Raw genomic sequence first — 14,763 nt, forward strand, 5'->3', positions numbered from 1 at the left:
GTCTCCTCCTGTTAAATGGTTAAGTGTTTAAGTACTGTATCTAGTCACTACTGTTAGAGTTGGTTGTCTGCATATAGTCTTTTTTTTTTTTTTTTTTTTTTTTTTTGTGAGATAGGGTCTCACTGTTGCCCAGGCTGGAGTGCAGCCACATGTTCACGGCTCTCTGCAGCACTCCCTCCTGGGCTCAAGGGAAGCTCCTGCCTCAGCTTCCTGGTAGTCTGGACTACTGGCACACATCACCATCCAGGGCTGACTTTTTATTTTTTCATGGAGTCGAGGGTCTCATTATGTAGCCCTGGCTGGTCTCCAACTCCGGGGCTCAAGTGATCCTCCTGCCTTGGCCTCCTAAAGTTCTGGGATTACAGATATAAGTCACTGTGCCCAGCCTGCACATCAGTCTTAAAGCATGCATTTTCTATTTCAATTTCTTTCTCTTGGAGAGAGGTTTTTCACTTAAAGCAGCAAGGTAAATGAAGACAGATTTTGATTTTTGCCTCAACTGTAACCCTTCTACTAGAATCTATACTTCATTCATTTTGTAGGAATCCTCTAGCTATAATCCCTCCATCAGACTCCTATAAGTGAATTTGAATAAAGGGCCATTCAATGCAATGCCTTTATCAGAGGCCTGCTCAATGCAGCATCCTGTGGCACTGGACCACTGACATTCTGACAGTGTTGGCGAAGAGAATGTAACTGTTTTGAAGATCCTAAGTGCCAGTTCACACCCAAAGTGCTTAAGCCACAGACGCACGTATTTTGTTTCATGACTTACCTGCCCAAGATATCATTGAAACGTGGATCTAATTCAATGTTGTATTTGTCAATATAGTCATATAAATCTTCTGTCCCCAGAACCTTGGCTATCCTCACCAACTAGTATTAAAGAAAGACAAAAACCCATACCACAAGCATATTATATGATCAAATCAACAATTAATAATGACTGAATTAACATAAAGGGGTCATCATGTCTATAGGTATGAATGCTGCCTCCTAACAGTTTTAGACTTCAACTCAATGGGATAGTGTTAGAAAAAGCAAACTACTTTATAAACCGGTTTCTTTCTCTTGAAATGTCATCCTGGCGAACTCTTATTTTTCTCCCCTCAAAACCCAATTGAAGATGTCACTTCTTTTGGGAAGCTCCCATTGCACACTCAAACCACTCATCGCTACTGCCTTTTGTGCCTTGTCCACACTTCTACTCTGAAGTTATGACTAAAATCTATTTTGTTGTACGTTTGACTCCCTTACAAGATCAACTATGAACTACTCGAGAGAAGAACTATTCTTTCTTTTTCTGTATTCCTCAGTACTGCATGACTTGATACAGAGTTATTGACTTTAATGGAATTCAGGTTGTATTCTTTAAATACATTAAAATTGGACACGGCACTCAAAGGGAACAAGGCAATGGTACCTTCCACAAGGTCCTAGAATCATTCCAGGTTCTTGTGAATGAAAGAGCCCTTTGATCTTCAAGGGGGAAGTGGAGTTAGTTTAAGAAACATCTATAACTCAACCCATATAAAGAGACAAAAGGATCACAGAAATAATAGGCTAACATATTACAGAAAACTTCATATTGGAGAATAACGTTGTATTAGGAGAATTCTAAGGTAATGTCCTATTTTAAAAATCTGGATGACAATTTGTATGTATTCTTCACAATAAAACAAGCAATGCAAACGACAAGGACTAAGAGGGAAAGTCTGATTTCAAAAGGCTAAGCTGGTAGCTCCCAAAACATCAATCTAAGGATCAATATCAGGGTGGCTGAACAAACAGTGAACTGAAAATTATAGGCAGTCCCGTCTATCAGTGCATTAGACTAGTAAATTTTTCAATAGGTATAACATATATTACCTGATCATAATTGTCATGTCCATGGAAAAATGGCTCCTTCCGAAAGATCATACTTGCCAGCATACAACCCAAACTCCACATATCCAAACTATAATCGTACATCTGCATAAAAGTAAACTCACTGTTATTATTTGTGAATCCCCAGGCTTGTCACTTCAAAATAAAAGATTTTTAAAAAAAATCACTCCACTGACTCAAAATCAAAACACTAATAACATCTTCATCTATTTCTTTTTAGTCCTTTTTTTTTTTTTTTTTTTGGAGACAGAGTCTCACTCTGCTGCCCAGGCTGCAATGCAGTGGCACAATCGTGGCTCACCACAACCTCCGCCTCCCGGGTTCAAGCGATTCTCCTGCCTCAGCCTCCTGAGTAGCTGGAACTACAGGTGCGTGCCACCATGCCCAGCTAATTTTGTATTTTTAGCAGAGGCGAGGTTTCACTATGTTGGCCAGGCTGGTCTTGAACGCCTGACCTCATGATCCACTCGCCTTAGGCTCCCAAAGTGCTAGGATCACAGGCATGAGCCACCGCGCCTGGCTAGTTTTTTCTTTCACGCATCTTTCACTAGGTTTTAAGATAATTTTTACTTTTTTTTTTTTTGAGACGGAGTCTCGCTCTGTTGCCCAGCCTGGAGTGCAGTGGTCGGATCTCGGCTCACTGCAAGCTCCGCCTCCCGGGTTTACGCCATTCTCCTACCTCAGCCTCCCGAGTAGCTGGGACTACAGACGCTTGCCACCTCGCCCGGCTATTTTTTTGTATTTTTTTTACTAGAGACGGGGTTTCACCGGGTTAGCCAGGATGGTCTCGATCTCCTGACCTCGTGATCCGCCCATCTCGGCCTCCCAAAGTGCTGGGATTACAGGCTTGAGCCACCGCGCCCGGCCTACTTTTTAAAATTTTTTATTTGAGACAGAGTCGCTCTGTCGCACAGACTGGAGTGCAGGGGTGTGATCTTGGCTCATTGCAACCTCAGCTTCCCAGGTTCAAGCAATTCTCTGCCTCAGCCTCCCGAGCAGCTGGGATTACAAATGCCCACCACCATGCCCAGCTAATTTTTTTGTATTTTTAGTAGAGACAGGGTTTCACCATCTTGGCCAGGCTGGTCTTGAACTCCTGACCTCGTGATCCACCTGCCTTGGCCTTTCCAAGTGCTGGGATTACAGGTGTGAGCCACTGTGCCTGGCTTTTTTTTTTTTTTTTTAAAGACACAGGGTCTTGCTCTGTTGCTCAGGCTGGAGTGTAGTGGCACGATCATAGCTCACTGTAACCTCCAACTCCTGGGCTTAGGCCTCGAGTAGGTAGGATTACAGGCATACACCACTATGCTCAGCTAATAAACATACTATTTTGAATTGTTTTCTTCACTTACACAAAAAAACCCCTCCAAATTGTTAGCCCATGGAGACCATCTAATGTGTATCATTAGTATTTTATTACATAAATGTTTCAGAATTTAATCTTTAATTTTCCTATAACAGGACAGTGTTCTGTTTTTCACAATTATTAGTAATACTGTACAAACTATTTTTATGCATAAAATGCTTTTTGAGCTCAGGGCTATAGCCTTAAGATCCCAAGAAAGAAATTCCTACAAGAACAAAGAGTCTGAAACTTTTAAAAACAACTGGTAATAACTTGGAAAGACTGGCATAAAAGATACTCCCAAGAAAACTTCAGATTTTTAAAACTTGGCAAATCTATTATTAATTTGGTTCCTTTCTCCTTTTTCTGTGAGGAGAAAGAAGGCTTCTCGGGGGAGCTGGGGAGAAGACCTTTATATTTAGTATACAATTCAGAAGAACAAGAAAACATTCTTGAATTTACTCTGAAGATTGGTTAAACTTAGTTACAGGATGGGCATGGTGGCTCATGCCTGTTATCTCAGCACTTTGGGGAGCCAAGGTGGGAGGATGGGTTGTGCCCAGGAGTTTGAGATCAGCCTGGGCAATATAGTGAGACTTTCTCTCTATACACAAAAAATTAAAAATTAGCTGGATGTGGTAGCACATGCCTGTAGTCCCAGCTACTCAGGAGGCTAAGCTGGGAGGATCACTTGAGCCCAGAAGTTTGGGGCTGCAGTGAGCTATGATCATGGCATTGTACTCCAGCCTGGGCAACAGAGGAAAACCCTGCCTCAAAAAACGAACAAAAGGCCGGGCGCGGTGGTTCTTGCCTGTAATCCCAGCACCTAAACGCACAAAATGACACTTTTTTTTTTTTTTGTAAATTATGTGCGAAATAAACACAGGACCAAAATTATGCCTGCCCTTCTCTTCTCACCTGATAGTCTACAAGTAGCTCAGGACCTTTGAAGTATCGGGAAGCAACTCGGACATTATATTCTTGGCCAGGATGATAAAACTCAGCCAAACCCCAGTCTATTAGTCGTAGCTGAAAAAGAAAAAATCATGAGCAATTTTATCTTTCTCTAAGATACCCACATTGTGCCATTAGCATACTCTTGATAAAATACACCAGATACGCCACTCTGTACTGAAACCCCTTCACTAACTACTTATGGCCTTCAGGATGAAAACAAAACTTCTCAGCTTGACATACAACTTTCTCCATGATTTTGTTCCTAAAAGACACAATCTCATTTGTGCTTTTACAAATTTCTTAAACTGCTCAATGACTAAAATGTCCCTACGACCCAGCCTATAATCCTATTGGTAAGCATCTCCTTAACTTTTGGGATATTTAAGTTAGCTTAGCTCCTCAATGAAGTCTTCTCTAATTATCTAGATAGAACTGATCATTGCCTTCAGCCCCCTGAATTTTAGATATATTTCTGTAACAGAACCTAAACTCTTTATTACATGTTTTCTACCTTTCTTTTTCAATATGGATGACAAGCCCTAGGGGGTTTTATTCACCTTTGTAATTTTCAGAATTCAACATAATGCCTGGTATACAGGAGAAAAATGAATAAATATTTGCTGGATAGACGAAACAACAGAAAAGTCATACAATACAGCTTTTACCAAAACGCATCTTAAATATGGAAAAAGGGGTAAGAGGTAAGCTTATCTGCCCACTGTGCACGCACGACCATGATCTGAAGTGCCAGCAGTAGGCCCTGAGGAATAACATCGGACTCCTCGGGCACTAAGTTTACTGCCTACATCTCAAAACTAAACCTTTGATTACTCCGTGCAAAACTACCTCCACTCTTAGTCTCCCCCTGCTCAGTTAAAGGTGATATTCATCCTGTCATATAAGCCAAAACTTAAGATTCACCCTGGATTCTTGTTTCCCTCAGACCTCACATTTAATCTGTCAACAAATCCTGAAGCCTCTACCATATTCTGACCATTATCATCACCTCCACTGCCACTGCCCTGATCCAAGCCACCACCAAGTCTTGTTTGATATACTGCCATAGCCCCTTCTCCTAATTGGTCTCACTGCTTTCATTCTTGCCCTCTAAACAGTTTAATAAATACTAAATAAATAGTTTAATAGTTATTTAAAAAATAATTAAATATTTTAAAATAAACATAAACAGCTTTTTAAAAGGATTGTTCAGGTTGCTATGGAGAGATTATAGATTCACAGGAAATTGCAAAAGTAGTAGAGATTCTCTGTACCCTTTACCCAGTTTCCCCTAATAGTAACATCTTACATAACTACAGTACAATATCAAAACCAAGAAACTTGACATTGGTACAATTCAGAAAGATCTTATTCAGGTTTCACCAGTGTTACATGCACGCGCATGTTTGTGTGTGTGTTTCTATGCAATTTTATCATATGTGTAAATTCATATAATCTCAACAAGATATAGAACTGTTCCATCACCACACACGTCTTGTGTGTTAGCCCAACCCCTGGCAACCCCTCTGTTCTTGATCTCTACCATTTTGAGAATGCTACAGAAATGGAGTCACTGGCATATAACTCTTTTTGAGATTGCCTTTTTTCACTAAGCATGAGATCCACCCAAGTTGTTGCAGGTATCATAGTTCTTTCCTTTTTATTGTTGAGAAATACTACTTCATAATAATAATATATGGTATGAATATGCCAGTTTGTTTAACCATTCCCTCATTGAAGGGCACTTCCCCCCCAACCCCTCTTTTTTTTTTTTTTGAGATGCAGTCTTGCTCTGTCACCCAGGCTGGAACGCAGTGGCACGATCTCGGCTTACTGCAACTTCCACCTCCTGGGTTCGAGCAATTCTCCTGCCTCAGCCTCCTGAGCAGCTGGGATTACAGGTGCATGCCACCACACTCGGCTAATTTTTGTATTTTTTTAGTAGAGACGGGGTTTCACCATGTTGGCCAGGCTGGTCTCCAACTCCTGAACTCGTGACCTGCCGGCCTTGGCCTCCCAAAATGCTGGGATTACAGGCCTGAGCCACCGTGCCCAGCTTTTTCCCTCAATTTTAAGCTATTAAAAATATAGCTGCATTCATATACAGGCTTTTGTGTGGACCTAAGATTTTGTTGCTCTGAGATAAATGCCACTACAGGATTGTATGGTAAGCATACGTTTAGCTTTTCAAGAAACCAACAAACTATAAAACAATAGTTTAGCATTTTCCAAAATGCTGAACTTTACATTCCTACCAGCAATGTATGAGAGATCAAGTTTCTTCACATTTTTTTTAGCACTTGGTACCATCACCATTTTTCATTTTAGCTGTTCTAATAGATGTGTAGTTAACTGTTAAATTTCAAGTGAGAACATGCCAAAGCTTAGAATGTGCAAAAGCTTGGCCGGGCGTGGTGGCTCACGCCTGTAATCCCAGCACTTTGGGAGGCTGAGGTGGGCAGATCACAAGGTCAGGAGATCGAGACCATCCTGGCTAACACGGTAAAGCCCTGTCTCTACTAAAAATACAAAAAAATTAGCCAGGCGCCATGGTGGGCGCCTGTAGTCCCAGCTACTCGGGAGGCTGAGGCAGGAAAATGGTATGAACCCGGGAAGCGGAGCTTGCAGTGAGCCGACATCACGTCACTGCACTCCAGCCTGGGCGACACAGCGAGACTCTGTCTCAAAAAAAAAAAAAAAAAGAATATGCAAGAATATGCAAAAGCTCTCTATCTTCAGAGAAAAGGCCTAACAATGACCAATAAGGTTTTACATGATTTGGTTTTACCTCTTTGATCTCATTTCCTTCTTTCCCTGCATTCATTCTGTCCCAGCTTTATCCTTGAGGCTCTTCCAACATGCCAAACACATCTTTACCTCAAGGGATTTTGTACTTGCTATCTACTCTGCCTTGGGACATGTTTCTTCGTAAGACTGCATGGCTGGGTCCCTTCCAGTGCTCTCTAAAATGTCACCTTTCCAGTGAAACCTTCCTTTACAACTGGTTTAAAACTGCAAATACCCTCTTGCCATTCACTATTCTTGTTTTTGATTCTACATCAAAATAACTTTCTATCCCACCAGCCTCCCTAAATGTAAGCTCCTAAAAGACAAGCATTTATTGTATGTTTAGTTCACTCATATATCCCTAGCCCCTAGAATGGTGCCTTTGACATACTATGTGCCTAAAAAAATTTAGTTGCATAAACAAATCACCTACCTCCTCAAAGACCACAACAGATAAGTCATCATAGCTTGGTCACCTTAAAAAACTGAAATGTTACAGTATGTGGCCATTACAGCTCTCATGTAAAAACATTTGTAGACAATAGGGGCCTCACGACCAACCTACTAACAGAAATAGCATTTTCTGTATATTTCATCCACTTAACTGTGCACATTTAATTCTCATGAATACCTAGTTGCCTGCAGGGCAATTATTACCCACACTGTACAAGAAAGAAAAAGAAGGCAAATGAAGACAAAGTAGTATCTCAGTAAACTAGTTATTCAACAAATAAGACTAGAAGCCACGTTTCTGGGCTTAGAAGATGAACATTTTGCCCACTATACTAATGTTTCCTTCTTGGTAGCATTCTTAGGAATATAAATAATGGTTCAAACATATTGATTTGTAAATTCATTCATTCACCAAATATTTATCAAGGGCCGAATAGGTACTAGGGTCTGTGACAAGGGATAAAGTGTTGAAGATGGGCAATTAACTACATCACGGAGACAAATAACACTTGTCCGTCTATCACTTTACCTTTCTGTGCTCATGATCAATCATGACATTATGGGGCTTCACATCTCTGTGCATAATTCCCATGCTGTGACAATAATCCAGGGCCTGTGGGAGCAACAGGTAAGAAAGGAGTTAGCCTGAATAATAGTTAAGAGTCCTTTACTTTTCCCTCCATGTTAATTTTCCTTTTAGCCTCACAATACCCCTGGGATTCAAGCTGAGGACAGTCACTTCCACAGCAATGCTTTAGAGACTTGTTCATGATCTCATAGTCAAGCAAACTCGGTTCTCTGAGCTTAGAGATCTTTTTCTGATATAGTTGTTTCAACATGTTTTCTGTCTTAAAAAGACCCAAAGTATACCCAAATCGCACCACTTCAAATTTTTCCGTCTTGTACAGATCCTAGATTATTTTCACAGACCCCTCAAAGAAAGAAAATAGATCATTACTACAAACCTCTTATTCAAAGAACAGTAATTCTTTAGCAACTAAGAGTCTATAACAGAGGTTGGCAAACCACAGGCCAAATTTGGCCTGATGTCTGCTTTTGTAAATAGTGTTTTATTGGAACATAGCCATGCCTATTTGTTTGCACATTGTCTATGGTTGCTTTTGTGCTACAACAGCAGAGCTGAACACTACATGGCCCACAAAGCCTAAAATATTTACTATTTGGCCCTTTAAAGAAGTTTGCCAATGCCTGATTTAGGTGATCAAATCCAATCTGAAATGTTTCCAACCTCAAGCTAAAGGGAACTGAGTACTATAATCTTCGGGGTTTGTTAATACCAGCCTTTCAGTCAACCGATGTTATTGGCCAAATTCTTGTCCTTCCTGAAGGGCAACTTGTGTTCCTACAGTTCCCAGGGCTAGGCAATCATATCTGTAACTTTCTAAAGCCTTGCTTGCCACACACTGCATGAGCCAATGGAAAGATCAAGTATCTCCGCTGGCACAATCTCCTCAGGGTACTTCTAAGGCTCCAACAGCAGACTTTATGTCAACTCTTGTTTAGTAAGAAACCTTAGCCAACTTTTAGCAATTCTCTCATCTAGAAAGCTGACTTTGTGACTACTGGGAACAAGATATTTGGTGACCCCACTTTAGAAATGAAAGTAAATTTTCAATTAGCAATCTGTAAGCAGAAATTTACACAATCCTTAGGACAATTACCCTCTGAGAACTGAGTTGAAGTTTACTGTTTTATTTGTTGAATCTTCAGTGAAAGTATACCAAAAGCTAGCACATCAGGTGTTTTCATGAGTTTTGAAAAATTAATTTTAACTTACATAGGGGCACACACAGATTACAAATATTTGTTAAGGGGTCAGTCCCAGCTATTTTACAAACACCCTTTTTCAAATTGTTCTAAATTATACTCCTACTAGACCCCATTCCATAACCCTTGGCACAAGAGTTCTGATCCTATTATTAATTTTTATTTATTTATGTATTTAGAGACAGAGTCTCACTCTGTGCCACTGCACTCCAGCCTGTGCAACAATCATAGCTCACTGCTGCCTCAAATTCCTGAGATCCTCCTGTCACAGCCTCCCAAGTAGCTGGAATTACAAGCATGAGCCACCATGCCCAGCTAATTTTTAATTTTTTTGTAGAGACAGGGTCTCACTATGTTGCCCAGGCTGGTCTTGATCTGCTGGCCTCCAGCAATCCTCCTGCCTTGGCCTCCCAAGTAGCTGGGACTTACAGGTGCACACCACCATGCCCAGGTAATTAAAAAAATTTTTTTTGAAGAGATGAGGGTCTCACTATGTCACCTAGGCTGGTCTTTTGATCTCTTGGCCTCAAGCAATCCTCCTGCCTCAGCCTTCCAAAGTGCTGGGATTACAGGTATGATACTATTAACTTATTAAAAACTTATATAGAGGTCCCTTCTTTCAACATACTTTACAAAGTTAATTTGCTGGCTTTTCTACCATCAATTTACTATTTAACAAAGAGAAGACCAATTTAAAAAATATTTAGTATCCAAGGTTCACTTACCTTCAGAATCTCATACATGTAAAATCGAATATCATAGTCTGTTAACGTCTGGTACAATTGCTGTTAAAGACAAATGTTTGAGCCATGAAATAATGCTGACAGAAAGGCATTTTTCACCCTCACCCACAGTAATTCAAACCAAGACTTCGCTCATTTACCGTTGTTCCAAGATCTGTCCATTCACTGCTCTCTATTTCTCCAACATTACATTAATTTTAAAGAGATACTCTGGGTCTTCAACTCTTAAAAGTGAAGAATTACTTAAACATATATTGCAGAAGCTATAATCCACTGTTAGAAACATACCGATCTAGATACATTAATATGCACTGATACACACCTATAATTTAGTTTGTTTTTATCTTCAGACCTTCTCAAAAAAGACATTTTGGCAAATATACTGCCTCCTTACTAGGGAACTAACTCATTTTTGGCTTATATAGTTAGCCCTGCAGATCACCAGTGGGTATGCAGATGGCATGATGCCAAACCTGTTAAGTCAATTTAAAAAACTATTCTTGTTCCAATAGGAAAGTAAACTCTGTGAACAATTGTTATGTATCCTTTCCAGTTTCCAAAGAGTTGCAGAATGTTTTTTACATGGACATGTCTTTTTTTTTTTTTTGAGACAGGGTCTTACTCTGTTGCCCAAGCTGGAGTGCCGTGCTGCAATCATAACTCACAGCAACCTCAAACTCCTAGGCTCAAGCGATCCTCCTACCTCAGCTTCCCCAGTAGCTAGGACTACAGGCGTAAGCCACCATGCCCAGCCACATGTACATCTCTTTAAATGGTTAGCAATGTCTTCTGACAAAGTTTTTCTTGAAATTATCATTCCGACTCTAAAACAGCTCCTCTTCCTTTTTCCCTATCTCTGCAAAAGAATTCACTAATTTATTAATGTATAACATTCTGTATACTGGAGTGGTGGAAAGGCAAATCAAAGATCTTCTACAACTTTTACTCCAAAAGAGTAGCTACATTCTTCTGTAAAATTGGAACTGTATGAAATTATGTAGGCCACTGGATAGATTGGAATTCTGAGATATCTCTTATAGAGGTTTGTGTTATGGCAGAATTTGACATTACCCTTCCTCGATCCCTGCCTTTTAAGATCTATCGCCCACAGTTCCTGAGGAATCCTAAGAAATAAGCAGTCCCTATTTTTATATATACAATATATTTCTTCCAGAACACTATTGTTTAAAGCGAATGTCGTAAGGCCAGATCCTAAGTGAACATGGGTTGCTGCCTTCATTAGGTTGAACATCAGCAGAAACTGTCAACTAAAGGCCGGGCGCGGTGGCTCAAGCCTGTAATCCCAGCACTTTGGGAGGCCGAGACGAGCGGATCACGAGGTCAGGAGATCGAGACCATCCTGGCTAACACGGTGAAACCCCGTCTCTACTAAAAAAATACAAAAAACTAGCCGGGCGAGATGGCGGCGCCTGTAGTCCCAGCTACTCGGGAGGCTGAGGCAGGAGAATGGCGGGAACCCGGGAGGCGGAGCTTGCAGTGAGCTGAGATCCGGCCACTGCACTCCAGCCTGGGTGGCAGAGCAAGACTCCGTCTCAAAAAAAAAAAAAAAAAAAAAAAAAAAAAAGAAACTGTCAACTAAGTAGTGAGAAGTAAATGTATTGGTCATTAAAAAGAACATTAAACAAATGGGCAAAATATCAAGATGCAGAAAGTGGACACTGCTTGTATAGGAGTTCTTCTATCTTAATTTGCACTGTAAGGATGAAAATCTTTTTAAAAACAAATTCGAAGCAAGCTCTTCTAACAGCATCATCCCCAAAGGCTATGTGGTCTAAAAACCCACTAGCCCGAAACAGTTGGTTATAGATTATACCTTGAAGTCTGTGTTGTTTACGTGTTCAAAAACCAAGGCGGGGGTTCGTGACTAGGGGAAAAGAACAAAAACAAAAACACACATTAGCAATAGCCCTGACAGCTTTAGTGGGGACAATGTTTGCGGATGCTGCATGGTGAATTTGGCAGTCCTCGCCTCAGTAGTAAGAAACCCTCTATTGCTACAAGCCCTCCCCGCTCTGATTATCACCACACTTAGGTCATTTTTGGGATGGATTTCAAACAGAAGACATGGAGCTGAAGTCTCACCAGGCTCTAGGCAGCCCGACAATGCGCCCATCGCCCATCGGCATCGGACCTGAGTTTGCAAAATGGATTAACACATTTCAGTTTCCAGTGCTATCAGTCTCTTAGCCTAGAAGAATAAGAAATAGTCTGTGGGTGGAGGTCTCTTTGAAAGAAAGACCCAAGCTAGTTAAATGGTATATCTGATTAAGCACTTTCAAAGCAGGACTTAATGATGAGGGTTGGGGGAGGGAACAAAAAGAGGCCAGTTGTGCTCCAGGTCAAACACCATCTCAGCCCTGGTGGGCCTTGCTAACACCTACTATACTCACCACAGGGTCTTTTACAATGTCTGCCAGTGTGATGATGTTGGGACCTCCTCTCAAATTCTCCAAAATCTTTATTTCACGCTTAATTTTCTTCTTTTTTACTGGCTGAAAGGGGAAAAGTACATCAGCAAAAAAAAAAAAAAGACACTCTTTTTCAGAGTATTTCAACATGTAGTGTAATACATAAATGGCTTACTTATGAGCACCTTGAAGGAAGAAAATGTCACATTCATCTCTGAATCCTTCTCCTAGCACTGTGCCAGGTATTCTGCAGGTACTTACAAACGTTGAATTGAAAGAAAAAAGATTTCTATTCCAAAGACCAGACTTCTGCAGAATTAGTATTTCAATCATCAGTCTTGATGTTCATGTTTTAAAACATGTTAAACATGTTAATGTCTTAAAACCTTACAAAGTAGCAATTTAAATGGTTAGTAATACTAAAGAATATCTTGAAAAGCTTTTTATCAATTAGGATGAAACATGGTCCCTTTCCATTTCTTCCTCTCATCAGGGCCAACAACAAGGATGGTCAAAACATCTTTATGTAGCATAACCCTGAGGGTAAAGTGTGGGTCTTGGAGTCATAATGCCCAATGTGAAACCTACCTTTACTACCTGCTAGCTGTAATGGCAAACTACATAACCTCTCTAAGCCTTTCGTTAAGTGTAAAATGAATAACAAGAGTACCCATCTCATAAGATTGTTCCAAGAATCAAATGAGGTATTTGAAAGACTTCGGAATATGGCTGGAACATAACATAATAATAACTGTCTAGCCTGATCGCCAATACTCTTTTTTTTTTCTTTTTGAGGTGGAGTCTCGCTCTGTCGCCCAGGCTGGAGCGCAGTGGCGTGATATCGGCTCACTGCAAGCTCCACCTCCAGGGTTCACGCCATTCTCCTGCCTCAGCCTCCCGAGTAGCTGGGACTACAGGCACCTATCACCATGCCCAGCTAATTTTTGTATTTTTAGTAGAGATGGGGTTTCACCGTGTAAGGCAGGATGGTCTCGATCTCCTGACCTCGTGATCTGCCTGCCTCGGCCTCTAAAGTAGCATTCTAAAAAGAGTACTCTGCAGAGTGTATCTTAAACATTCCTTTGTCCTCACCCATCCTTTCCACATCTGTTCTAGTATGGAATCCTTTCCATTTTTTTTCTGAGGAGGGCCTTGGTCCAACTGTACCTCCTTTATAAAGCCTCCTCCTTCTTTTCTTTTCTTTTTTTGAGATGGAGTCTTGCTCTGTTGCCCAGGCTGGAGTGCAGTGGCACGATCTCAGCTCACTGCAACTTCCACCTCCCAGGTTCAAGGAATTCTCCTGCCTCAGCCTCCGGAGTGGCTGGGATTACAGGCACATGCCACCACGCCTGGCTAATTTTTGTATTTTTAGTAGAGATGGGTTTTACCATGTTGGCCAGGCTGATCTCGAACTCCTGACCTCATGATCCAACTGCCTTGGCTTTCTAAAGTGCTGGGATTACAGGCATGAGCCACCGTGCCTGGGCTTATAAAGCCTTCTCCTGAATAGTCTAAAACAGTCTTGGACCAAAGGAAATACAATGCAAACCACATGTGTAATTTTAAACGTGTTTCTTGTGTAGCCACATCAAGAAACTTAAAAAAGGACAAAATTAATGTATTTTATTAATCTAAAAATCTTATTTTAACATATAAATCAATGTAAAAAATTACTAATCTATTTTACCTTCTTTTTTCTGTATTAAACCTTTGAAATCTAGTATATTTTACCCTTACAGCATATCTCAATTCAGCCCAGCCACATTTCAAGTGCTTAACAGCCTCATGCGGCCTGTGTGCCTGCTGTACTGGACGGTGCAGGTCTTTTCCGAGAGTGTTGGTCACCTCAGACTGGATGCCCTGCATAGAACTCTTAGAAGTTAAATACATCTCATCTCTTCATTTACAAGACTGGTAGTTACTAAAGTTTGATGACCAACAATCACCTGGATTTTTTTAACAAACAGACTCACAGAACCCACCAAGATTTACTAAATCAGAATCTTGAGAGGGAAACGGGGTATTTTTTAGATACTTTCCAGGCTGATGATCCAGGTCCAGACACTACTAAATAATATACTATAAATTCTTTTAACTTTGTCTTAAGCCTCAAGCACATGGTAGCAGAAAGCAAGCAGATTTTGACAGTTCTCAAAACCTGGCTTTGTGGTTGCGCAGTGTTCAGAAAAGCATTTAAATGTTTCTCATTGCTGAAAGGGACTATACTTGCCCATCAGTGATTTACATACCACAGTTAGAACAGGTCCAATGCAAAGGGGTACCCAATAAATAGAAGCTATTTTACTGATGACTTCCACGTAGTCCACATTGAATTCAACCCACGACCTCTTACCCAATACAATATCTACCTAAGAAA

At 40.7% G+C, this 14,763-nt stretch overlaps 2 protein-coding genes across 6 annotated transcripts in view; both read right to left on the reverse strand.

Moving 5' to 3' along the window:
• The window catches only part of REM1 (RRAD and GEM like GTPase 1), a 753,594-nt gene that overhangs the window by 673,248 nt on the left and 65,583 nt on the right, over nucleotides 1-14,763 (reverse strand). The window contains exon 1 of one of the 2 annotated variants that reach the window (XM_050807223.1): nucleotides 5,932-5,938. The exons of the other annotated variant lie outside the window; for it this stretch is intronic. The gene's annotated coding sequence lies outside the window, so the exon portion shown is untranslated. Of the gene's footprint in view, nucleotides 1-5,931; nucleotides 5,939-14,763 lie in introns of those variants that run through there. 2 annotated transcript variants of the gene reach the window in all.
• CSNK2A1 (casein kinase 2 alpha 1) overlaps nucleotides 1-14,763 on the reverse strand; it is a 65,625-nt gene that overhangs the window by 7,249 nt on the left and 43,613 nt on the right. For all 4 annotated transcript variants that reach the window (XM_050807180.1, XM_050807182.1, XM_050807179.1 and 1 more), the window contains 7 exons: nucleotides 12,369-12,470; nucleotides 11,792-11,842; nucleotides 9,940-9,999; nucleotides 7,956-8,039; nucleotides 4,151-4,261; nucleotides 1,870-1,971; nucleotides 776-876 (listed from right to left, as the gene is read on the reverse strand). In XM_050807180.1, the coding sequence (XP_050663137.1) occupies nucleotides 776-876; nucleotides 1,870-1,971; nucleotides 4,151-4,261; nucleotides 7,956-8,039; nucleotides 9,940-9,999; nucleotides 11,792-11,842; nucleotides 12,369-12,470 (611 nt within the window). The remainder of the gene's footprint in view (nucleotides 1-775; nucleotides 877-1,869; nucleotides 1,972-4,150; nucleotides 4,262-7,955; nucleotides 8,040-9,939; nucleotides 10,000-11,791; nucleotides 11,843-12,368; nucleotides 12,471-14,763) is intronic.

The sequence above is a fragment of the Macaca thibetana genome, chromosome 10 (assembly GCF_024542745.1).
Source record: "Macaca thibetana thibetana isolate TM-01 chromosome 10, ASM2454274v1, whole genome shotgun sequence".
Taxonomy (NCBI): domain Eukaryota; kingdom Metazoa; phylum Chordata; class Mammalia; order Primates; family Cercopithecidae; genus Macaca; species Macaca thibetana.